Source organism: Chiloscyllium plagiosum, chromosome 15, assembly GCF_004010195.1.
Source record: "Chiloscyllium plagiosum isolate BGI_BamShark_2017 chromosome 15, ASM401019v2, whole genome shotgun sequence".
In the NCBI taxonomy this organism is placed as follows: domain Eukaryota; kingdom Metazoa; phylum Chordata; class Chondrichthyes; order Orectolobiformes; family Hemiscylliidae; genus Chiloscyllium; species Chiloscyllium plagiosum.
Window position 1 is genome coordinate 36,645,594 of NC_057724.1, and position 26,763 is coordinate 36,672,356.

The 26,763-nt window shown below is 39.5% G+C and overlaps 1 protein-coding gene across 4 annotated transcripts in view; it reads right to left on the reverse strand.

Moving 5' to 3' along the window:
• The window catches only part of arhgap36 (Rho GTPase activating protein 36), a 215,479-nt gene that overhangs the window by 32,232 nt on the left and 156,484 nt on the right, over nucleotides 1-26,763 (reverse strand). For all 4 annotated transcript variants that reach the window (XM_043704710.1, XM_043704712.1, XM_043704709.1 and 1 more), the window contains exons 4-6: nucleotides 9,681-9,928; nucleotides 8,735-8,930; nucleotides 4,894-4,949 (exon numbers count right to left, since the gene is read on the reverse strand). In XM_043704710.1, the coding sequence (XP_043560645.1) occupies nucleotides 4,894-4,949; nucleotides 8,735-8,930; nucleotides 9,681-9,928 (500 nt within the window). The remainder of the gene's footprint in view (nucleotides 1-4,893; nucleotides 4,950-8,734; nucleotides 8,931-9,680; nucleotides 9,929-26,763) is intronic.

The window sequence follows — 26,763 nt, forward strand, 5'->3', positions numbered from 1 at the left end:
ACCCGGGTCTCTGGCGCTGTGAGGCTGAAGTTGGAGAGTTTGAGCTACAGGGAGAAGCTGAATAGGCTGGGGCTGTTGGAGGCTGATGGGTGACCTTATAGAGTTTTATAAAATCATGAGGGGCATTATAGGATTTATAGCCAAGGTCTGTTTCCCGGGGTAAGATAGTCCAAACCTAGAGGGGATAGGTTTAAGGTGAGAAGGGAAAGATTTAAAAGGGAGCTAAGGAGCAACTTTTTCACACAGAGAGTGGTGGTGTATGGAAAGAACTGCTTGAGGAAGTGGTGGACTCTGGTACAATTACAACATTTAAAAGGTATCTAGTTGGGTATATGAATAGGAAGGGTTTGGAGGGATATAGGCCAAATGCTGGCAAATGGGTCTAGATTAATTTAGGCTATCTGGATGGACGAGTTGGATTGAAGGGTCGGTTTCCATGCTGTATAGCTTTATGACTCTATGACTATTCCTGTTTAGTTTTCACCCCTCTTGAACAATTCAAATAACAAAATATTTGCCACACCACCTTAAGCTGTTCTCTACAGTATTTTGGCTTGAGCACATTCTTCAATGAATTGAGATATTTTTCACCAACGTGTTACAACACGTCAGTGGTACGTGAGCTTTGAACCAAAACTTCTGGACCAAACATAAGGAATCTCACCTGTGCTCCACAAAAACCCATGAATGATTGAATTTGCAGGTATTTTCTAATCAAACTGCTGAGATATTATAACACACCTGTGGTGCAGGTGAGATTTTAAACCCAGATCTTCTGGCCCATAGGAAGTTGCACTAGCCCTGCACCACAACAGCCATCATTGATTTTACAGATATTTTCCAATTAACCTGTGCAGAGACTATGTTGCATACCTCTGAAGCAGGTGAAACTTGAACTCTGGCCTCCTCACCCAGAGGTAGGGATATTACCAGTGTGTTGTATGAGATCCAATATCAGTGAAATTACATTTTGCCAGTATTAAGGGTCAATGGTCATCAGCTGTGGCAGATGATAAGGATTCCCTTAATTACCTGTTATGAGAAGCTCTAAAGGTCGTCTGTGGTGCAGTACTAATGTCCATACCTCTAGACTAGGAGGCCTGGGTTAAAGTTGAACTAGCTTCAGAGGTGTGTAATAATGTTCCTGAACTGGTTGATTAGCAAAAACCAGTAGAACTCCATTCAGACTACCTGAACCATAACGAATGCCAGTACAGTGAACTGCCACATAATAAAGGTGTAATAAGAGTTTCCTGGATAATAAGAAATTATTTGCAACTTGTTTCACAAGTTAAATATCTAAATGACTGAATGTAAATTACTTAGTACTCTGGTCAAACCACATTTGGAGTACTGTGTCCACTTCTGGTCAATGAGCCCCATGGGGGCATCCAGAGAGGCACACAGATCCACAAGGATGATCCATGACCTTAGCAGTTTGGGTTATGAGGAAAGATTGATGAAATTTTACAATTTGTCTTCAAAAGTCGAAGCCTCATTAATCAAGATTGTAAATGGTACAGAAAATGTAAATCTGGAAAATTACTTCAAAATAAATTATAAGAATATTTTCAGCAGCTAAAGACTTAAACCAGTAAAAGTGAAATTAAAATTGATAACACCAAAGCCTGAATTTTACTATAGATCACAAGCACACAGCTGGTTAACAGTTTGCAATGCTGAGAAGTAGCACCTACTTGGCAACTTCACAAGAGACAGCCCAGTGTCTGGCCATGACTGTGTCTGCCGTCCAATTATAGGAGGCTGAGCTCCTGATGCTACTCGTCTAACTAGAGGGCTGGCAGCTCTGAAGCCTCAGCAGCATTTTTTAAGGGGGAGTTCTACTAAGGTTCAGGAGGACTGGATCTCTATGCTCAAAGAAAGGAAATTATGAAGCTGAGTGGAAGATAGTTGAGGCTGCAACTGCTGTCGTCAGTGCCTGTGGCCTCATCTTTCCTTTTTTGAGCCATGAGCCTCCAGTGGAACTGTATTAGAATGCTATGCCAATATGTCTCCCTCTTATTTTACTACCTACTCCAACACTCCACTCTTGGTACTATCAAGATTGAAACTGTCACATTCATATTTCAGTTCCTCTGTGCACAAATATTGATCCACACGTGAACTAGATTTTTTGGATCGAATTGAAAATCCTGAAATCGTTTAACATCAAAACTGATTTTACAATGATGGGATGCTTTTAGGCTGAACACATTTATAAAATTTCCAACCAGGATACAATAAAATATCTTGGGAAGGTGGGGGCTCTGTATTGAGTGACATTTTAGTGAGCAATGGCAGGAGTCTGGAGGTGGGTTGATGGCAAGAGGTCATATAATGAGATTTTCTGGAATATTTCCAGCTCCACTTGGGAATTACGTTTCATAGATCATGGATCACTGAGAAGTGACTACCAATTTAGTTTTAACCCAATATCTTTCCACCTGGAACACTCCAAGTTTTTAAGATACCATTTCAGTACTGCTTCATTGTGAAGTAATTTTAGATCTTGCATGCTTCTCTGTTTTTGTAAAAGTAAAAATATGCACTAAAACAATAAGTAATTATAAATGAGCAACTCAAAATAATGGCAGCAATCCAGCCCATCAATTACAATTGGAAATATAAGCAGAATATATTACCATACAATTGTGTTGCACTTATGAGCATTTATCGAATATCATTTAATTTAATTTCCACACTGAATGTGTTCGTACATAGTAATGGATGCTTCATGAACATTAGATACTTGGGTTACAAACTGTCCTACTGATCTGTTTTTATGGCCAATTTTCTTAATTAACTAAACAATTCTAAGTTCAGTGGAAAATTAATTATGCAACTGTTTTAACTACTGTGACCAAATTGTTTTGCCACTCTGGAGGTCAGCCAGACCAGGAAGGGATAATCCTAACCTGCCAAGTGATTGACAGTTCCTTGCAGCCACACATACAGGTTTCAGTAAGGTTAACCTTTACAGAGGGAGCTAATAACGTTGCCAAAGAAAAGGGCTGGGGAGCAGACTGATACTGTAGGTTCAGTGAAACATCATATGATGTCAGGTGAACTGGCAAATGGTTGGCTATCATGACAAAACTTAAAAAGTGTCATCAGCAATACTGCCTTCAATGCCAACAAGGTAGTTACAATCCATTGGACTGAATTCCAGCTTTTCCTGGCTACACAACAATGACGGTAACTACTGCTAAATTGCTGAAGAGTTCTGCGTGGATTTGGCTTGATTCCTAAAGTCCAGTGCAGCAGTTCAGAGTTTTGTTTTTGCTGACAGGGAATTAAATGTAAAGAATGGGGAACTGGGGAGGAGCCTTAGCAGAACGAAAAAATGGATTTTTGAGCTATGTAGAGTAAACAGTTGTAGCACCGGTGTGCTTTGTGAAAAACGAAGGGGAGGTGGTGGCCTGGTAACAATGTCACAGTACGAGTCAGGCAGACTATTGCTCTAGTGACATAGGTTCAAATTACAGCATGGCAGCTGGCAAAACTTTTAGTAAATCTGAAAATTAAAGCTAATCTCAGTAATCATGACCACGAAGATATCATCAGTGTTCTAAAAGTACATCTGATTCACTCATGTTCTTTAGGGAAATAAATCTACGCCCCTATTTGGCCTGGCCTAAAAGTGACTCAAGGTCAACACAGTAATGTGGATTATTTTCAACAGTCCTCGGACATGGCCCAGAAAACCACTCAGTTCGAGGGCAGCTAAACATGGGCAATGAATGTTGGCTCACCAGTGATGGCAAAATCCCATGAAGGAATAAAGAAAATCAGTCTGAGATTGTCCAGGCAAACTTGAACATCAGGTCACTAGATTTTTGGTAACTCTGGTTGGAAAAGCTAAGGTGGAGTAAATAGAATATTTAATTCTGAATTGAAGCCTTTTATTTTAATTACGTAACAGGATTGCTGTAAACTCTTAACATCGTTGTTCATTGTTGTCAACTTGTTTCACTTGGTGAAATTTCTGTCGTCATTGTCCAGATCAATATTTCATTCCACAGAGAATAAAGCAATTAATTCTTGCTCAATTTTAAACTTCATAGATGACTACTTTTCCAGAGAGATTCTTTAGCCTGTCATTTGCTCTATTATTTCTTGACTTTTTAGCCTCAATACTGTTGTAGTTTTTTCCTTGGAAACATAAAAGTTGTGCTAAATAAATCAATTTGTCAGTGCATTGAATATAGAAGCTTGGAGGTCATGTTGTGAATGTACAGGATATTAGTTCAGTTACTTTTGGAGTATTGCGTGAAATTTGGGTCTCCTTGTCATAGGAAGGATGTTGCAAAACTTGAAAGGATTCAGAAAAGATTTACTAGCATGTTTCCAGAGTTGCAGGGTTTGAGCTACAGGGAGAAGCTGAATAGGCCCAGGGCTGTTTTCCCAGGAGTGTCAGAGGTTGAGGGATGACCTTATAGAGGTTTATAAAATCATGAGAGGTATGGATAGAGTATATAGGCAATGTCTTTTCTCCAGGGTGCAGGAGTTGAAAACTAGAGAGCATAGGTTTATGGTGAGAGGGGCAAGATATGAAAGGAACCTAAGGGACAACTTTTTCACACAGAGGGTGTTGTGTGTATGGAATGCACTACCAGAGGAAGTGGTGGAGACTGGTACAATTACAACATTTTAAAAGGCACCTGGATGGGTGGATGAAGAGGGAGGGTTCAAAAGGATATGGGCCAATTGGTGGCAAATGGGACTAAATTTTTATAGGATATCTAGTCAACATGGACAAGTTGGACCAAAGGATCTGTTTCCATGCTGTATATCTCTATGACTGTAACTTGTTTCAGATAAAATAGCAGCTTCTTTTATCTGGAATCCCTCTCAATTGAAATGCATTTCATGATTTTTAAACTTTTTATTTACCTGTCGAACTCTTTTCTTGGAACTTCCAACTCGGAAAATACCAACTGTTTGAAGACCTGAAGAAAAATAAATGAAAATTTTTAAAAATGTTACTTTTGATGGGTGAGCTTTGGAAATGATCAACATTCATAAAAAAAGATAATATTCTATAGGACTTGAAAAAATATTCATCAGGTATCCTTCCTCTTCTTTCCTGTAATCCTCCCATTTGGGTTTGAAAGAACTAACTGAATTGGTATTAGATAATGTTTTTAAAATCTAATCTTAAATGAGAAAAGTAAAATGATAAAGTAAGCAACAAATATTAACTGTTTAGAAATTAAATTAGGAAGGTGAAAAAGGAGAAGGTAGTAGAAAATAAATTAGAATAGAGGAGCAAAACAAAAACGTTATACTAATGGTATTCCAAACTACATCATCCCTAATTATTATATTGAAGAATAAAGAAAAGACCAATAGAAAATCTTTTTGAGCTCTGAGTGCATGGACCGGAATTCATACAAGTTGTAGGGTCAGTGGGAAGCTACCTCATTTTCTTATGGAGCCCTTGCCACTACAATATCTACTTACAACGTGAAAGGAGATTGTCCAGGCTGCTACACAAAGACTGGAAATATCAGACAGGCAAAGGTAGCCCAGATGAGGAATTTATAGAATATTTTCAGAATAGTTTCTTAGAACTGCAGGCTCTATTTGATATTGTGGAATTAATTAATGCCCTCATGATGAAGGCATCCATAAATAGCAATATTTACAGAATTCTACAGTCAGTTTGAGGGAGAGATGATGAGAAAGGTGGTCCCAAGACTAGTATTTTAAACTTGGAAATGGGAATAATTGTGGCACTGTGTAAGCAGTGAAAGTGAAATAGCAGATTATGTTCAAGAATGGCTCAATACAAATACAAAAAGGAGAAAATTTAAGGAGATATTTCAGAATGCAAAAAATTTATATATTTCAATTAGGAACAAATATCCATGGTTAATTAAAAATTAAAGGTAGTATGAAACTTGACAAAATAAATATAACTGCAAAGATGTCAGAATACATATAAAAAAAAACTAAAATACTATTGAACAGGGAAAAAGTAGAGAACAAGAAAAGGTTAGCTAAAAGTATGAAAATAGAGTTTCAATTAATAGTTAAGAGTTTACAAAGTGAGCATTAGTCCTATGGAAAGTAAATTTGTGGAATTATTGATGGAAAACCCGGTAATCACAGATGAATTATAGTAAAATACAGTGTGGCTAAACTACATCTTCAGACAATCACCATGAAATATCCTATAATGAGATGATAAGCCACAACCATACCAGTTGCTGCCACCAATCCTCCTTATTGCTGTTAGCCCAAGTTCCTGATACCAGTGAGGACAAATGCTGCTGCAAATCAGCAGCAAATGACAGACTCAATCTTCAAAAACAAGTAAAGATTTCTTAAATATTATATGCTATATCTATGATATATGGCAGCTTCCTGTGAGACATGTGTCTCAACGATAAAGAAAGTCTACATTACTGTTAGCTACTAAAGCATTCTGGTACACATAAGAATACATTGGAGGTTATATAATTCCTCTCAAGAACAATCCTTTATATACTGATGGCTGGAATTTATCTCATGATGTCAGTTAACCCTTTCAGCTACTATCTTATTCAATGTCTCTCCCCAAAATTTTTCTGGATGTTATATTCATTGTATATTTGATTTAAATGATTCATGCCAGTCAAAAACAACCACCTATCACTTTGTGTCACTGAAAATATGCAACTTTCTACTCAAAAAAGAAACAATCTTGAGTAGTTGAAATCTACACTACACGATCTCTCGATTTTCAAGTTGAAAGAAAATCTCCTGGTATTTTTAGCAATGTCCAATTTCCACTTCCATTGAGCGAACAGCCAGTGGTGAGCTTCAAACCAGCGTCTACAGGAAAACAACAAATATGGACCAAATACTGAACTACAGAAGCAATCATCCCAACATCCACAAACGGAGCTGTGTTAGAACATTATTTCAACAAGCCACTACACACTGCAGCACAGAGGAACTACAAAGACCAGAGGAAAATTACCTGTACAATGTTTTCAAAAAGAACGGCTACCCAATGAACACTGTCCACCGATTTCTCAGCAACAAACCTAAACAAGCAGACAAAACACGTCCAGAAACCCTATCCACTCTCCCCTATATCAACAACATCTCAGATATGTCTGCCAGACTACTTGGACCTTTTGGCATCATGGTCGCCCACAAACCCACCAACACACTAAAATAGCAGCTAATGAACTTGAAAGACTCTATACAGACAACAAGCAAAACTAATGTAATTTACAATATACTTTGCAAGAACTGTAAGAAACACTACATTGGACAAACAGGCAGAAAACTAGCCACCAGGATACATGAACATCAACGAACCACAAAAAGACATGACCCACTCTCACTAATATCTTTATATACAGGTGAGGAAGGACACCACTTTGACTGGGACAACACATCCATCCAGGACAAGTCAAACAGAGACATGAGTGAGAATTCCTAGAAGCATGGCATTCCAACCGGAACTCTATCAACAAACACATTGACTTGGATCCCACTTACCACCCCCTGAGGAAAAGAACGGGAAATGATATCACCACAGCATATGACATCACTGCAAGAAATGACATCACTAACCCAAGGAAACCTAAACACATAAATAGAAAGCGGGCCATACCACCAGTGCTTCATCCAGAGGATCACTTATGATGTTACCTAGTATGGTGACAAAACCTCTGAAAACGAACCTTCCAGCTCAGCGAGCAAACGTACATCCAGCACCTCAACCTGAGCTGGAAAACTTCTCAAAACTCACTAAAACCAACTGAATTTATGAAATCAGAAGGCAGGATCTTTGAAGACCGTGAATGACATGAGCCATGGACTGAAAGTTGGGAAACTCACATAAGATGACCAGCAAGGAGCTTATTGCTGTCAAAGGAACTAAGTGTTGAGCATTTCTTGTCAGTGAGCAGGAGGATGCCTATCTATTTTCATGTATTGACATTTCACCTCATTAATATTCATTTAGTCTCTCTGACTTTTCACTGAGACATCTTAATCTCACACCTCCGTACATAGTAAACACACTGCAACCAAAAGTATATCAACCAAATAGAGTCATAGAAATATACAGCAAGGAAACAGACACTTCGGTACAACTTTTTCATGCTGACCAAACATCCTAAATTAAGCCAGTCCCATTTGCCAGCATTTGGCCCATATCCCTCCAAACCCTTCCTACTCACGTACCCATTCTGATGCCTTTTAAATGTTGTAATTCTACCAGCCTCCACCACCTCCTCTGGCAGCTCATTCCATACACGCACCTCCCAAATGACCATATATCATACACTAAGGACAGTAATCATCAGTCAAAATAGCACTGGAACATTTCTGTTAGCACAAAACTGTGGAGAGAGGTGGTGGTATAGTGTAATGTCACTGAATTAGTAATCTTGAATACCATGCTAATGATTTAGGACAAGGGTTCTAATCCTATCATGGCAAGGATCAAGAATTTCTTTTAAAAAGCTAGTCTAATGGTTACCATGTAACCATTGCTGACTGCCATATGAATATCCATTTAATTCATGAACATTCTTTAGGGAAGAAAATCTGCTATCCTTACCTGGTCTGGTGTACACGTAACTCCAAACTCACAACAATCTTCACTGCTCTCTGTCCAATTTGGCAATAAATGCTGACCCAGCCAATGTTCCCCAATGAATGATTTTTTTGTTGTTTAGAAAACTATGTATTTACTTTAATAGAAATGTAAATGTTTATTGCTGCTTACCATATTTTTCAATATGCTGACAGCATTGCTGCACTATTCTGGGGACCTGCCGGAATATGGGGTTCAGGCTGAGCTTCTTTTTAGCCTTTCTTACACTTTTCCTTTCCAGTTCCAAAGGCAGAGAGAGCTGAAGGGCTTCCAGCAACCGTGACTGGTTGTCGTCTAGGTCAGTGATGGAGTCAACAGACACCGCACCCTGAAAAACACAATTTATTCCACATTTCAGCTGAGTGACTTAAGACTATAGGGGTGTAACAATACATTAGTCTGGAATATAACTAGAAACTCCTAATGAAATCCAGATACTTGCTTTAAATAAAACAGCAAAAAAAGAAAGATTGCAAGAATCCTTGTTGCATCACTGATCGTGTAAGTGGAGCTGGGATTCTTGTGAATGATAAGGCATGTTACTGGGACTGTTGAAAAAGGTGTCTTGATTTATGTTACAAATAGATCAAGTGGAGTGGTTAGCAGCAAGTGGACGATCTGAAACTTGAGCTAAATCTGGGGAATCTTCAAGTCAAAATTGTAGTGAGAACTCAATAAGATAGGGACTTTAGGGTGTGTAAGAGTTTCAGGTACATGCAAACAATCAATAATAGATTAAGAGGATTGAGAAGAGTTGCATGATGCAAAACCTTGAAAATTTCAGGAATTGGCTTTAGGTTAATGTAAACAGTGGTAGTAGATGTATGGCTAAATGAACATTTGGATCAACTGGCCACTGTGACCATTGTGTCTTCATTCAGCAGTTAGGTCCAATAAAGATTAAATATTTTCAAAAATCTTAATGAACATAAACATTTCAGTGCTCAACAAGTTTTTACAATCATCAGGAATTATCTAAAACTATTCTGTATCATTTTGTGGCATACTTATCATCCATTCACAATGAATATTTATTAACTTATCCAAATTGGCTTCTCACATTAGAAAAGTAACGTACCCGTCTGTGGCCTCGAGAAAGATTATCCAGAAAAGTTGGAGAGAGGGGTTCATTTACTATTTCTGACAGGAATGCATCACTGTCATATAAATGTTTATGTTGCTTCTCAGCCCGAAATCTCATTACTGTTGACTCCAAGTCAAGGCAGTCTCTGCGGCCTTCCTTCATTGCGTCTTGCTTTTTCTTACATGCACGGTCATTGAGGATGACTTGTGATAAAGGAATCCCAAACCCTAAAGGATACGATTCTGCAAAAGGAAAGGAACAATGCTCGGTTAGATATCTTAAACTTTTATCTAAAGTCTACATATTTCCACATTCACTTGATTAAGATTTTGATAGGAGGTCAATTGGCTAGTAGTCAATTACACCATAGCATGCTTTATGATTTTCAAGCTTGTTATCTATTTACTCTTGTCTTTTGAAAGCATTACTGTCTACTACCCAGGCCTATGTCTCTTTTCCACCTCTTAAATCTGCCTATCATCTAATAGCTTTTGAATTCAGACTTTCAAATTTTTCATGTAAACTGAACAGCAGCAGTTTTTTTTTTGATATTTTTCATTAGGTATTGCAGGATTTACAATAAATATATCAGCACAGCCATTCCAGTGCCTGTAAAGTAAACAGCACTTCAGAATGAAGCCAGCAATGGCATTCAATGATTACTGAATACCTATATTTTCTTAAAGGCATTATTTTAACCCAATAATTAATTTATTTCACAGTTGTCATTAAAATAACACAGACTAGTAAATCTAGTCTTAAATTATTTAAATCAATCTTTTAAAATATATTCTTGACTTAAGCTAATCCTGTTCTGTCCTGTTTATCATTGTCCTGCAGCACAGTGGAGCAAGATCTTATTGTGAAACTTCTTTTGATACTCTGTCACATTCATTTTCAGGGTTCTTAAAAAAGGCTGAGTTCGGGAAGTTTCTTGATTAACGAGAAAAAAGTGAGACATGCAACAAATGGTGGAAAGGAAGCTTTCTTTATTCCATTAAATTGATTTAAAATTGAACATGAATTTTAAAGAAAATTAATCTTTTCTGAATCAAGCACCTAAGATGCAGTCGGTTCTGCTATAACGTGGATTTCTTCAATGCGAATGAAGAATTTTAACCATTATTTGTAGAATGTGAACTTTCCTTACCTGTAATGGCTGTAACGTGATTTCGTCCCATTGGTTTAAATAGTGTTATTATGCAATTTTCTTATAATGCGGGATTGCACGGAGACGGAACTATTGCCTTATATTAGAACAAACTGTAGTTTGGGACGAGTCAACCTGGTTGAAGTTAATATCCCTCTGAAGTTAATTTCTGTGTTGGTGACCATCAAACTATGAGAATGACATAAAAACCATCTGGCTGTCAATTAGTTTTGTGAAAGGAAATCCAATGCCTTACCCAATTTGGCCAAATGATTTCAGACTCACAGCAACTGAATTGATTCTTACCTGCCCCTTCAAATGATATGGAGAAGTTACACAGAACATAGATCATTGCAGTGCAGTACAACCCTTTGGCCCTTGATGTTGCGCCAACCTGTGGAACCAATCTGAAGCCTTTATATCCTACACTATTCTAATTTCATCCATATGTTTATCCAATGACCGTTTAAATATCCTTAAAGGTGACGAGTCTACTACTGTTGCAGGCAATGCATTCCATGTCCCTACTCCTCTCTGAGTAAAGAAACTACCTCTGACATCTGTCCTATATCTATCAGCCCTCAATTTAAAGCTATGCCTCCTTGTACTAGCCAGCACCATACAAGAGAAAAGGCTATCACTGTCCACCCTATCTAACCCTCTGATTATCTTATGTGTTTCAATTAAGTCAACTTTCAACCTTCTTCTCTCTAACGAAAACAGCCTTAAGTTCCTCAGCCTTTCTTCATAAGCCCTGCCCTCCACACCAGGCAACATCCTAGTAAATCTCCTCTGTACCCTTTCCAAAGCTTCCACGTCCTTCCTATAATGCGGTGACCAGAACTGTACGCAATACTCCAAGTGTGGCCGCACCAGCATTTTGTACAGCTGCAGTATGACCTCATGGCTCCAAACTCAATCCATCCACCAATAAAAACTAATTCACCATATGCCTTCTTAACAAGCCTATCAACCTGAGTGGCAACTTTTTGTGATCTATGTATATGTACAACAAGATCTTTCTGTTCATCTACACCACCAGGAATCTTACCATTAGCCCAGTACTCTTTATTCCTGTTGCTCCTTCCAAAGTGAATCACCTCACAGTTGCTCCTTCGAAAGTGAATCACCTCACACTTTTCCACATTAAACTCCATTTGCCACATCTCAGCCCAGCTCTGCAGCTTATCTATGTCCCTCTGTATTCTGCAACCATCCTTCCACACTCCCACAACTCCACTGACCTTAGTGTCATCCACAAATTTACTAACCCATCCTTCATCTAGTGGCCCCAAAACAGATCCTTGCAGTACACGACTAGCAACTGAACTCCAGGATAAAAATTGCCCATCAACTATCACCCTCTGTCCTCTTACAGCTAGCCAATATCTGATCCAAACGGCCAAATCACCCTCAATCCCATACCTCTGTATTCTGTCCAATAGCCTACCATGGGGAGCCTTATCAAATGCCTTACTGAAATCCATATACACCACATCAACCGCTTTACCCTCATCCACCTGTATGGTTACCATCTCAAAGAACTCAATAAGATTTGTGAAGCACGACCTACCCTTCACAAAACTGTGTTGACTATCCTTAATCAACTTATTCCTCTCTAGATGATTATAATTCCTATCTCTTATAACCTTTTCCAACACTTTACCCACATCAGAAGAAAGGCTCACTGGTCTGTAATTACCAAGATTGTGTCTACTCCCCTTCTTGAATAAAGGGACAACATTTGCTATCCTTTGTTACACAGTTGTATTTAAGGTGACTCGACATCACCTTTCTAAAGGCAATTAACGACAGCAATACATGCTGACTTTGCTAGTGACACAAATATTCTGCAATTTTTTATTTCAATTTTGAGTGGGATCTTTAACCTTTGGGAACTTAGGGTAGAAAGTGGGAATGGGTATAAATGATGGTGGTTGAAAAATCTAGTGAGTGACAGTAGTGGAAGATGGAAGTAAGTACTTGGATTATTTATGGTCAGGGCGAACACAAGAACGTCAAATGATTACAATTGATACAATGAGAAGAAAGAGTGCTAATTGGTTGACAAGTTTATTCTGATTGGCTAAAGCATTACCATGAAGAAAGTAATTAGATTACTTACAGTGTGGAAACAGGCCCTTCGGCCCAACAAGTTCACACTGACCCTCCGAAGAGCAACCCACCCAGACCCATTTCCCTACATTTACCCCTTCACCTAACACTACGGGCAATTTCGCATGGCCAATTCACCTAACCTGCACATCTTTAGACTGTGGGAGGAAACCCACGCAGATACAGGAAGAATGTGCAAACTCCACACAGACAGTTGCCCAGGCAGGATTTGAACCCAGGTCTATGGCGCTGTGAGGCAGCAGTGCTAACCACTGTGCCACCATGCCGCCCAAATGGGAGCTTATAGGTTTCTCAATCTCTAGGGTAATTCACAATAAGTGCATTGAAAGGATTTAGTATATTGCTTTTGTTTGCACATGAATGCATGTAACTTCTGACAGTATAAATGATTCGCATTCCCTCTAAACTACACTGCATGCAGCATTTTCGAGGATCCACACATACCAATCAGCCAATGCATTCACTTCTAGTTTCTGTAGCTGCTTTTGTACATGAACTTGGGATGTCCAAGAATGTAGTTTATGAGTTTGACTGATTGTTCTAAATTGGTTGTAAATGTAGCTATTTATATTTGGTATTATTCAGCAAGTGTTGCCCAAACAGGCAGTCACATCTAACAATAGATGTGTGTGTTTTACAAGCAAGGGCTGGGTGCTTATAACCTGTATTCTGCTTATTGGAAACAAAGAAAATGGCATGCCTTCTGATTCAATCAATCAATTGCTGGAATGTACAACCTTCACGTAGCCACTGAAATTATAACATCCACTTTTAGAGCTGAAACTGGTCTACATCAAATTACCCTGGAAAAGCAAAGTATCTTAACAATTTGGACAACAGGTTAAGCAAGCCATTTCAGTTGCTACAATGTAGTCATTACGCAAGTGTCATTTTTCAGGAGGAGGCTGCTGTCACCAGTTCAAAAGTCAATCTACCAACTATAGGACAGATCAACAACATGTATGAATTTCAGTGCACTTGCTGAACATGCCTGGGTATGTAATAGTTACATTCATACCAATTAAAAATAATCAGTCAAGCTCATAACATGGCTCACACTGCTCAAAGTGGCATACATTCATACAATAAAACCCATTCTCTGCAAACAAGTGCAATACTTTTAAACCTTGCACCATTCTGAATTACTCGGGAGCTTGGGAACCTATAGTTTCACATCATCTTTTCAACGGCAAAGCTTTTGCCAATCAGAGTTTACTTGCCAACCAGTCCATACCCGTTACTCCTATCATAAAATATTGTTGTCATCATTTGAAATTTAGCATTCTTGAATTTATCCAAATGAGTGCAAGACAAGAATGACATGATACATATGCTAAGTTCTGTACTTTTATGCAACATTTTTTTAAGAAGTGAAAAGGTGGCAGTACTCCCTGGGTTGAGAAGCTTGTAACACTTTGAATGGAGAGTGGGACACTGCAGTAGAAACAATGGCAGTGAGGGAATTGGGGTGAACTATAAATGTTAGGTGGAGGAAAGGAAAAGATGTCTGAAGAAGACAACCCCAATTGAAAGTCCAATCTGCAGTCATTGGTAGCTCTTTTCTCTCTAAACCACATGTCATTCACCATAAAGATGGAGAGAAAAAGGAACACAACAGAGTGATACTTGTTTCATTGTAACATTACTGGACTAGTTATCCAGAGATCTGGAAATATGTCAAATTCCACCATCCCAGCTTGTAGTATTTCAATGAAATTCACCTGGAATGAAGATCTAATTTAGTAATCATCATTAAAAACTAATTTAGTCCGCTTTAGGGAAGAAAATCCACTGTCTGTATCTGGTTTGGCCTACATAGGGCTCGAGACACACTCAATGTGGTTGGCATTTAACTATCTTCTGAAATGGCCCTAACAAGGCAATGAGATGAATTAAACCACTCCAGAAAAGACAAAATAGATTAAAACCTGACAAATCACCTAGTCTTGATCCATACATTGAAAATGACAAATGGAAACATGCTGCAAAATCCTCCTCACTGACAGCTGAGAACCGGAGCCAAAATTGGGAAAGCTGCACCACAGACTAGTCAGGCAATATCTTGACATGGTCAAGGTCACTAAATAATACATTACACCAATGTCCCGGATTCTTCACCAACTCGACAGGACTATCACACGGGGCAACTGAGTGACATACAGTCAGGAGAGAATTGCCTTGGAAGTCCTCAACATCCAGATTACATTAAGTCCTTTAGCACCAAGCCAACCAACAGCAATAAACCTGCTGTTGATCTTTGTCTGTTGTTGCCTCTCAGTATTTCATTTTCAGCACTGCTTAGAAGAAACACTGAGTGAGAAGAAACACGGACTGTACTCTGGATGTAATCTTCAAATTCTATTGCCAAGAAAGGCAAAGTGCCAGAACTACTAATTAAGCTGGTCAAATCCCTAAGCAAATATTTGCCATACTGGGTCTGTGACAGGTTGAGAGAGAACCAAAAAGAGGGAGAGAAACCTATGTGGCCACGTCTTCACCAGCCTACAGCTCATGAGGGAATCTGCCTTTGACAATATTGGTAACAATGACTACCATACAGTCTTTGTGGAAACAAAGTCCAACTTTATACTGAGCACATCTTCCACTGTAATAATTTCATTGCAATCTACAACAGCCCTCCATACAATCCACAACTCCATCAACCTTTGTATCATCGGCAACCTTACTAACCCACCCTCCCACTTCCTCATCCAAATCATTTATAAAAATCACAAAGAGCAGAGGTCTCAGAACCCGATCCCTGTGGAACACCACTGGTCACCAAGCTCCAGGCTGAATACTTTCCATCTACTACCACCCTCTGTCTTCTATAGCCTAGCCAATTCTGTATCCAGACAGCCAAATTTCCCTGTATCCCATGACTCCTTACTTTCTGAATGAGCCTACCATGCGGAACTTTATCAAACACCTTGCTAAAATCCATGTACACCACATCCACTGCATTACCTTCATTGATGTGTTTTTTCACATCCTCAAAGAATTCAATAGGACTTGTGCTATCAGCAAGTGCTTCCTAAACAATGTCCACATTCCTGTTGTGCATTTCCCTGAGAACTTCTGTTCACAATTTAGATGTCCCAGTTCCTGCCTAATAGCATTGTAATTCCTCCTCCCCCAATTAAATACTTTCCCATATTGTCTGTTCTATCCCTCTCCATGTATCCTGTCAGGTTTCCAATGCAACCCTGACTTGCAATCACATTACCATTCCTTCCTTTCCTGTCATTGGCATCAACTCCCTGACTTCTCACCTTTGCAGCATTGTGGCTGCATCTAAAGCATCCAGATTACTCTGATCCAAAAAGATAAACCTCCATTATGTGTTCCAGGACTGTTAGACATTGATAATGAATAATGGTCTGTCACAGTAACCCTCACATTCCAAGAATGAATAACTAAGAGCTCAGGGTAAGAGAAATATCAGAGGAGATGAGAGAGAGAGAGAGAGAGAGAGAGAGAGAGAGAGAGAGAGAGATGATTAGCAATCCAAAAACATCACAGAGAGGGAAGAAAAAATATACAATGCCACTTGGTCTGGCCAATATGTGACTGTAGATAGGGTTTTTGCCCGAAACATCGATTTTCCTGCTCCTCGGATGCTGCCTGACCTGCTGTGCTTTTCCAGTACCACTCTAATCTAGACTGTGACTGTAGATAAACAGGAATATTGCAACAGATGATGGTTCTGTAAAGTTTAAGCTTCATCCAATTCGATGAGATCTTCAGGATGTAGGTAGGGAAAGGCTGAGCCTTTTAGAATCTGAGAGAGAGGCAAGATTCCCAGGAGACTTAGTCAGGTTCTCCTGCACCCCTGAAAAGCCCAGGCAATGGCACGTCAGTTGACAAAATGTGGCAAGAATGGAAAAATTAGACTTTTGTCATTGAGAGAGGAAAGAAAAATCAAAATTTTCCACAAAAGGTTGTAATTGTGAGGCAAGAACCTTACCACATAGTCATCCCTGTAAATTAAAAGTAATCACAGGCAACTATTCAAGTGTCACCCCTGGGCCAGAATGCAGAGTCTTGACTAAAAGAAAAATTGACAAAAACCAACAGACCCTAGTCCAAGACAGCTTTTGCACCTCAGCCTACACAGCGCAAAGAATATAGGGCCTACAGAGATATTTGACATTCAATCTTGATCAAAACCATTCACATGTATTCTAATACAGATAGATTAGATTAGATTCTCTGCAGTGTGGAAACAGGCCCATGGCCCAACAAGTCCACACCGCCCCTCCGAAGAGAAACCCATCCAAACCCATTCCCCTATCCAATATTTACCGCTGACTAACGCACCTAACACTGTGGCCAATTTAGCACGGACAATTCACCTGGCCTGCACATCTTTGGGTTGTGAGAGGAAACCAGAGCACCCGGAGGAAACCCACGTAGACATGGGGAGAATGTGCAAACTCCACACAGACAGGCGGGAATCGAACCCAGGTGTTGTGAGCTAACCACTGAGCCACCGTGCTGTCCACGAGTATTCCAACCATCTAAAAGCCTATTAACTTTAGAAGAGAACATTAAGACAAAAGTGGCATCCCTGATTTCACCTGAGGGGCCTTTTCCAACAAAAAGCTCCTGTACGAACAGCTTCCTCACAAGTAGCTTCGGATTCAAGAACCATCGAGGCTGAACCAAGAACCAAAAACAGAGAAGGCAAACCAAAGACCTCATCGGAACAAAGGACACCCAAGGAGGGGAAGCCAATCAATCGAAATTTGAATAAGAGATTTCAAACACAGATCTTTTCCAAACAGAGAACTGTAATGGCAAGAACAACAACCACACACAACCATCAGAACTAATAACCAAGAACTTGAAACAATGTCTGACTTGACCAATACCACAGGTTCTCAGACACAACCCGAGGTGAAAATCAAGCTCACCAAATGAGCAAAAGTAGAGAAAACTAGGTACTGTAGGGGTTATGCCCGAAACGTCGATTCTCCTTCTCCTTTGATGCTGCCTGACCTGCTGCGCTTTTCCAGCAACACATTTTTAAGCACTTACCCAATAGATCCAAAATGCACCTTACTGCATCAACAGATTCAACCCAAACTTGAAAAGCCTACGTCGTCTGAAGTCTTCACCCAAGCTCTGGGTACGGCAAGCCAGAACAAGTAGGTGCAATTCAAAACTGCGTTCTGAGTGGTGAGCATAAACCCCAAGACCCCAAAGTTCTGACCTAGCTAGCAGGGAGGAGAAGGCAGGTAGTGACAGTGCATTAGGACCCTATGGCTGGGATATCTGATTAAGAGTCTGAAATTAAACATTGTTGTTTGATGTGTGCCAGTAGGATAATGCTCTAACACTAGTTAATAGTGTATTTTAAAGTACTATATTAATTGTGTTTATTTCCATGATTATTGCATTACGTATTTTTTGCATTATTATTACCCTTTGTATGTTAAACAATTGCAAATATTCTTCTGCCCTTAAACATCTGTCTACTGTCTCTTCATTTCACATCCACTAAATAAGTCCAGTGTCCAGTAACAGGGGTTTGTTAGCAATTCGAACCGCTTCAAGATCACAAAATAACTAATTGCAAATGAGAACCTTACAGGTTCCAGTGTACCATGTGCAGAATATCAGAAATGAAACAGTTCCATAGTAAAGAGAGCAGTCAACATTTACATCAGATGACATTTTTACTAAAGTCATTATAAAGTGAGACATGGAGAACTCAGAGAAGGAGGGCTATGGAATGAGTCTAAATGAACCTTTGCCATAGTGGACATTATGCTGATGTACGCAGCACATGTTGTATTGTCAAACTGTATTCGGAGACCATAAGCATGCTTGGATTAGTCAAACCTTGTCTCTTCTCAACTGCACACTACAACACCCTCCCCCCCCCCCCCAAAGAAAAGTAGCATAGAATATCACAGTATGTCATTAAACATGTACAGTTCAAGATTAGAGGAAATTGGCTCTGTGTCACTGTGGACTGTATTTGTAAATTATGACCTTCAGGTGAGGTTTCCTATAATTATTATTCCTTCACAGAGGTGACTATGATCACTTTTGGTACCAAAGTTGCTTGTGGCCAGGATTGCTATTCAACTGAATTGGCTACTGCTCACATTCCAAATGCAGAATTGAATGATTACAAATATCTTAAATCTATACTGTGTATGTGTTGATTAATGCATCTTGAAAGACCTCATCACCCATAAGAAGATCCTAAATGTTCAAACAGAAAGTAACTTTTTTTAACTCATTCTGGTTGTGGTCAGAACTATTTTTCATTTCCATTGCACATTTGCAATTTGGCTGAGGATGGAAGGTAACATAGAGTATTGCAGACTGTGGGATAATCTCAGTGATTCCACCATCTTTATTTTCTTCTATGTAATCCTTGTTAATCTCATCAGCTCTAAGTTTACCCAACACTTTCATTGATGTCTTCATCTTTCCATATTTCCCAAATTCCAAACCTACAGCTCAGTTATGTCAACAATTTAATGCATTACACCACCATCAAACCAGTGACAATGCACCTACCCTGCAACTCCTGCTGTATCTGTATCCTCCAATGCACTATTATCCCCTACATGTATGTGTTGAGCTGCTCTTCCCATCTCCATTCAAGTATGCTATCTCTGATCCTTAACTTGACAAGCAGAAAAATGGCCCCCTGATAAGTCCCCTTTTTTCAATGAATAGACCACAGAACTGACCTGTGCCCCTGATTGACTTGAAATGCCAGTTCTGATGAGTGACCAGACCCCTGACAGAGCACTATGATTCATTCTGTTCCAATGCATGAAAAAATACTCGTCCCTGTGTACAAGTTGGCCTGTCAGCTGAATTACAATGAAAGGTGTTGGTGAGCTCAAAAGTGCAGCGTTGAAGTGGTGAACTATATTCTAATTGACTTTGAGATGTATCATGATTTTGGAGTGAGGCTGATGTATCCAGTGCTGTTCTGCTTGGAGGAAGAATGCAGGAGGCCACTGTCCAGGGTGTGAGCCCCAAGATGATGTTGTAGATCTGAACTGTGGAATTTCTTCAGCCAGAGAGTGGTTACTCTGTGTAACTCATTGTCACAGAAGGATGTGGAGGCCAGATCATTATTTAAGACAGGTTTTGATGGATTCTTGATTAATAAGAGGATTAAGGGCTGTGGGGAGAAGGTAGAAGAATGGGGTTAAGAAACACATGATCAAATGATGGAGCAGATGCAACGAGCCAAATAGTCTAACTCTGCTTCTATATCTTATAGTTGTGATGCTATAGAAGGGATAGACAGGCTTGAGAGGTGAATGACTTATGTCTGGTCCTATTTCTTAGCATATGTTCTTGTATTCACCCTTAGGTATGAGCCAAAGAATTTTTCATTGGTTTCTATGGCTCTTTGCTCTCATCAGTGCTTGTGAGATTTTTTATATCAACTCACAACAGGCATATTTAAAGATCATGAGAATATTTCATTGAATTAATGAATTTCTCATGCCTTATGCTTGACAGTAGAGACTCTTTTCTGGCCCCACGCATCCCTGTATGAACGGGAAGATTTAAATTAAAAAGTAATCATGGGGTTATTGATTCAGCTGTAAAGACTGTATTTTACTCTTCTACACTTCTTATTTTGGACAGAAATGGGGAAGGAATTGTTTTCAAACCTAGAACTGTTGCACTCTTTGAAAACAAGCAACTGACCCTCATTGTAAGTGTTGCTTCACACAGCTGCTTGTCTGAGCAGTCATGGCAGAAGATTTACAGAGCCAAGGGTTGTGTACAAATGCAGACTTGGCAGATTAAGAAATAAAAAGCCTCTTCTCCTGTCCACCGACTGCATCAAAAGCTCTAACACTGATTCTGGAAGTTTGGGTTCACTCTCTAAACTTAAGTCGTCAGCCCGCCCTTGGAAAGTTTCCTTGATCTTTGTCATCTCTTTTAAAAAGGTGCTTTTTGTCTTTAATTGCCATCAGTGGAGCTCAATTACCTCTTCTCCAATACACCTCTTGACCTAGGTTAGAGCCCGGGTGTCCTTGGAGAAGGAGCACGCGGTGTCGACCAACACCCTGGAGTTGTTCAGGGAGTGGAGTGCATTATTTCCTCCTCCAATTCTATTTTGATTTAGTCCCTATCCTCCCCCTCACTGTTTTGATCACACAGCACTGCCCTTTGATGTGAAGGGCAGTGTTTGTCACAGGCCACCCGGGTGTTTTCCTATCTTCCTGGTGGTGGAAATTGAATAAAGATTTGTGCACTTTGTGTCTCCCGCTGTGACACACACCCCCACCCCCAACCCCCACACCCACCCCTGATAAAATAAGCACTACTGCAGTTAGTGGGGGGGGGTTAAAGGAAAAAAAAAATGAACAGGAGATTTCACACAGCATTGCCTGTTTTTGTGAAGGGCACTGCTTATCACTGGCCATTCGGGTGTTTTCCTATCTTCCTGGTGGTGGAAATTGAATAAAGATTTGTGCACTTTGTGTCTTTCACTGTGTCTCACACCTGCACACACACACCATGGGTGTTGGGGATAAAATAAGCACTACCACACTAAAAAAAGAAAAAGAAAAGAAGAAAAAAAAAGAAAATTTAAAAAAATATATATACACCTCTTGACCATCTCACATTTCCTTCTCACATGGCCAATAAGCAATATTGACATTCGTTGCAGTATTAATAGCAGAATAAAAGTACATAACCAGAAAGAGAACTAATTCAACTTAAACTGCTTCTTTACAACAGGACAATCTTTATTTATGATCATGATGGATCTGAAAAAGAAGTTGCTGGTTTGGAGTCTTTAAGAATTTCATTTAGCCTTGTACTGTTATTTTCTTTAGTCTTAGTAACAGTCAGTACAATGGAATGTTCTTCAATTTGATTGCATAAAAAAAGGAATGAAGGAGAGGAAATGTTTGCAAAGTATGGGATTAAAATTGATTCATGAGGTGCACATCTGGAATAATAATGTTATCTGTATATTGCTGTCAATTACTAGTTAAAATTTAAATTGAAATTTCAGTGGGGATGTTGCAGTATTTTGAAAGCATTTTGGTGTAAAGATTGGTTGATATATTTACAGTTGCATAGAAGAAATCTTACAGAGCAGTCATTACAGATTTTCAGCCAGGAAAGGCAACAGCAGCCTTTATAATTAATGCAAAAATATTTATAACTGCAGTTGTCAGACAGGATTTTAATCTTGAGTCAAATATTTAATTCTCTTGCAATGATGCCAAACTTGTAAATTGCAAAGGCATGCAGAAAAGTTGGAATCAACAGCATCGAGGGTAATAATTTTACAAGTGAGACTGAAATTCATCTGTAGTCGACCTTGACCAGAAATGCGTTTTTTGTGTACATAGTGTTTAGAGAAATTCCACATCAGCAATCATTTGACAAAACAGGCTCCTATTTTATTCTCTCTTAAGGTTTATGATCCATGCCTGGATGCCATTCCTCAAGTTCCTCTAGCATATTGACCAACTGACCATTCTTTGTATGAGCCAACAAGTGGTGCTGTCGACTTTTAGCCAGGAGAGGATCATGGGTTTGTCCCATTTTATCCTCCTTTATATTTTCTAGTAATGGTTTGCTTTATACGGATCAACTGCACTATGTTTTTTTGTCATCATCTTCCCTAGGTTATTACCATTTTAACTGGGATCAATTGATTCAAGATGCACCAAAATTTCTGTCTAAGAACTCCCAATATATTCAAATCTTTTGTGAGCATTGTCAAGGATAACCTTTGGAAATGGACCATCACAACTAGCATATCCTTTCATAATGCATTGAATGTGCTGGTGTTTATGCAGGTCATGGAAGAAAGCTGCAGAAAGCTGAAACTGCAGGGACTGTGCTGCGGGATATTGTTGATTGAAAAATATGATCTGAAGATCAGCTCAAAGTTTGGTAAAGCATAGTGGCATACACGGTCATGTTCAGCTCAAGCATGCAGAAGTGAAAAGGAACTGGGCGAAGATCCAAGCCATGATATTTCTGATGAAAGGCAAATAGGATAATATTATTCTTGTCAATTCAGAGCACCAGGAGAATTTAGTTGATGATGTTGGGTTTGATTTTGCATAAGTAGTTGTACACACTAACATTCAGAAATTTGATGATCATACTGGAATGTGGTACCAATAGTAGGAAAAGGTCATGGTGGAGTCATGTAGTCATGCCAGGAAAAGCAATTGCAGAGGGTTTGATGCTTATGTTGGGAGGATTGGACAGAATGGAACATTAGAGAACAATGACACAGAGGTGGATCAAGCAAACACATAATGGAGTGCAGAAGCCCAATTAATGAAAAAATTGCAGTAGAGAAGAGGATTAAAAATGATGATCCACTGAAATTCAAGTGGCACATGATATATTTGGCTTATTAGGGTTAGGATAAAATCATGGTAAAAGCACTTAATCAAAGATAAAAGGGGAGCACAAAATTCCTGATCCATTAACCATTAGAAGGATTGCTTCCACCTGCAATGTGATCTTTTCATAACCTCAAACATACTTATAATAGCAACTTGTAAGCTGCATTGACTGAAGAAACAAAAACTCAGATTTTCAATTCAAGACTCTAAATATGAAGGATCAAGAGCGTAGTCGTGGAGGGTTGTTTTGTAAACTGGAGGTCTGTGACTAGCAGTGTTCCACATGGATCGGTACTGGGCCCACTTTTGTTTGTCATTTATATAAATGATTTGGATGAAAACATAGGAGGCATGGTTAGTAAATTTACAGATGCCATCAAAAATGGTGGCATAGTGGTCAATGAAGAAGGTTATCTACGACTAAAAAAAATCTTCATCAAGTGGGCCAATGGGCTGAGGAGCAGTGGATGGAGTTTAATTTGGATAAATGTGAAGTATTGCATTTTTGTAAAACAATCAAGGGCAGAACTTATACAATTAATGGCAGGGCCCTGGATAATGTTATAGAACAGAGAGACCTAGGGGTCCAGATACATAATTCTTTCAAATTTGTGTCACAGGTAGAAGATGTTTAGAATGGTTGCCTTCATTGCTCAGACCATTGAGAATAGGAATTGGGTCACATTGACGTTATACAGGATATTGGTGTGGTCTCTTCTGGAGTACAGTGTGCATTTCTGGTTGTCTTGCTCGAGGAAGGATATTATTAAGCTGGAAAGATTTCAGAAAATATTTACCAGGATGTTGCCTTTAATGGAGGGTTTAGTTGAAGGGGAGGCTGGGACTTTCTGGAATGTAGGAGATTGAGGGTGACATTATAAAGGTTTATAAAATCATGAGCAGCATAGGTAAGGTGATTAACAAGGATCTTTTCCCTGGCATGGAGGAATTTAAAACTAGGGGACATATTTTAAATGTGAGAGGAGAAAGTTTGAAAAAGACACAAGGGGAAAGTTTTTTTACATAGAGAATGTTTTTTTGTGTGGAATGAACTACCAGAGGAAGTGATGGATGCAGGTACAGTCACAACATTTAAAAGACATTTGGATAATTACATGAATAGGAAAGTTTTGGAGGGTTATGGGCCAAATGCATGCAGGTGAGATTAGTTTAGTTTGGGGACATGGTCAGTGAGGATTAGTTGGACTAAAGGGTCAGTTTCTATGCTGTATGACTCTATGACTCCAATTGAAAACCTTTTATCCTTGCCTCCTTTTATTTTTGCATCTAACAGGATTTAACATTAATAACCATAAATGTAATATTAAATGCAAAAGACATATCTCAGTGAAGGAGCAAAATTTCTTTGTGCAGAAACATAAATATTTGTGTTTATGTAGGACCTTTCACAACATCAGAACGTTCCGAAGACTAAATAACCAATGGGGTATGGTTGACATATAATCATTGTTGTAATGTATATAAAACACAAGTGCCACTGTACTATCAGCAAGAACCCAGAAAGAGCAACTTGATAATAACCAGATAATTAGCTTTTAGGTTATTTGTTGAGGATAAATATTAGCCAGGACACCAGGAGAATGTTTCAATTTTTCTTCAAAAAAAGTCTGTCTGAATATTTCATTCCCTTGAAGGACAAGTCAGATCAGGTCTCAGTTCAAGTCCTCAATGGAGATGGCCGCCTCGAAACACAACACTTCCTCAGTACTGCACTGGCACAACAGCCTACATTTTGTACCCAGATTTCTAGCATTGGGTTTGAAATTGGCAACCTTCTAACTCTGAAAGAACAACAGAGCCACTCAGCCACAGCTGGAAATTATTATGAGGCTGAGGTTATAAAATCACTTCCAACACTAATAGTTGAGGCAGTAATAAATGGTTGCATTTCACACGATGCTATGTTTCTCATGCCAGTCCCACTCCAACCAAGCCAAACAGCTGATCAAGAATCTAACCACAATAGGCAGCCATTTTGTACTTGGCATAGGGCATGATTTCAACCTATCTTATAGAGTTGTCAGATAATCTGAATGGTCAGCAGTGTTTTGTTCAAGCAGGTGCTGCTGCTGGGGTTATAGACAGTTCCCATGGAAAAGGAAGTTATAGAGGCCAGGCTGTAGAAATTTAAGGGCTAACTGACCTTGTTGAGGTGTGATTCAGACTAATTGCTTTGTTTATCCACTTGCAGCAGGTACAATAATAATGGGAATGAGGCAAGGCATTAAATAGACCTTGAATAGACCTCTTATAGCTGCAAGGGTGACTGAGCTACCTGACAGCTGTATGTTCCTGTTAAATGGGAGGCTAGCTGTGAATGGTTGAATGGGATAAATGGCATGTAGGCCACATGTTGCATTTTACAAACTTTACCCAACCTCAATAATCAACTAGGTAGAGATAGCTGGGCAGGTGATATGCTGTAGCAGTATGATGTGGGAGTTGGCAGTTCCCATTGCGAGCTGCAGGGACCACATCTGCAGCAAGTGTTGTTTGCTCGAGGAACTTCAGCTCAGGGCTGATGAGGTGGAATCTGAGCTTCAAATACTGCATCACATCCAGGAGGAGGAGAAGTACATGGATGCTTTGTTTCAGGAGGCAGTCACACCTGATTAAGTACTTCAAGTTCAGTCAGTGATCAGGGACTGCAGGGTGTGATTGCATGTGCACCAGGTAGGGGGGTCCTGAATTCAGGAATGAAGGAGGCTCAACCCTTGATCTTGCCCAACAGGTTTGAGGTACTTGCTCCCTATGTGGATAACAAAAAGGTCTCTATGGAGGTTGAACAAGCTGACAACAGCACTATGGTGCAGGAGACCATTCAAGAGGGAGCAAAAAAACAAGTGGTAGTTGTAGGGGACTCTATAATTGGGGGATAGATGGTATCCTTTAAAAGAAGGATCGTGAGTCCTGCATGATATGTTGCCTGCCTGGTGCCAGTGCTCAGGACATTTCTGACCTGCTTGAAAGGATATTGGAGTGGGAGGGCGAGGATCCAGTTTTTGCAGTCCATGTTGGGACAAACAACTTAGGCAAGGCTAGGAAGGAGGGCTTGTTTGGGGGATTATCAAGCACTAGGACCAAAATTGAGGAACAGCTCCTCAAGAGTTATAATCTCCAGATTACCACCCGAGTCACGTGCAAATTGTCTTAGGGATAAGAAAATTAGGGAAGTAGACACATGGCTAAGGGTATGGTGTGGGAAAGAGGGGTTCCATTTCACAGGGCATTGGCATCAGTTTTGGAACAAGAGGGATCTTATTGATGGAATGGTCTCCACTTGAACCAATCTGGAACCAATATTTTAGTGAAAGGGATAAATAGGATGGTCACTAGGACTTTAAACTATTGAGTTGGGGGGAAGGGAAAGGGGAAATGGCAGTAAGTATAA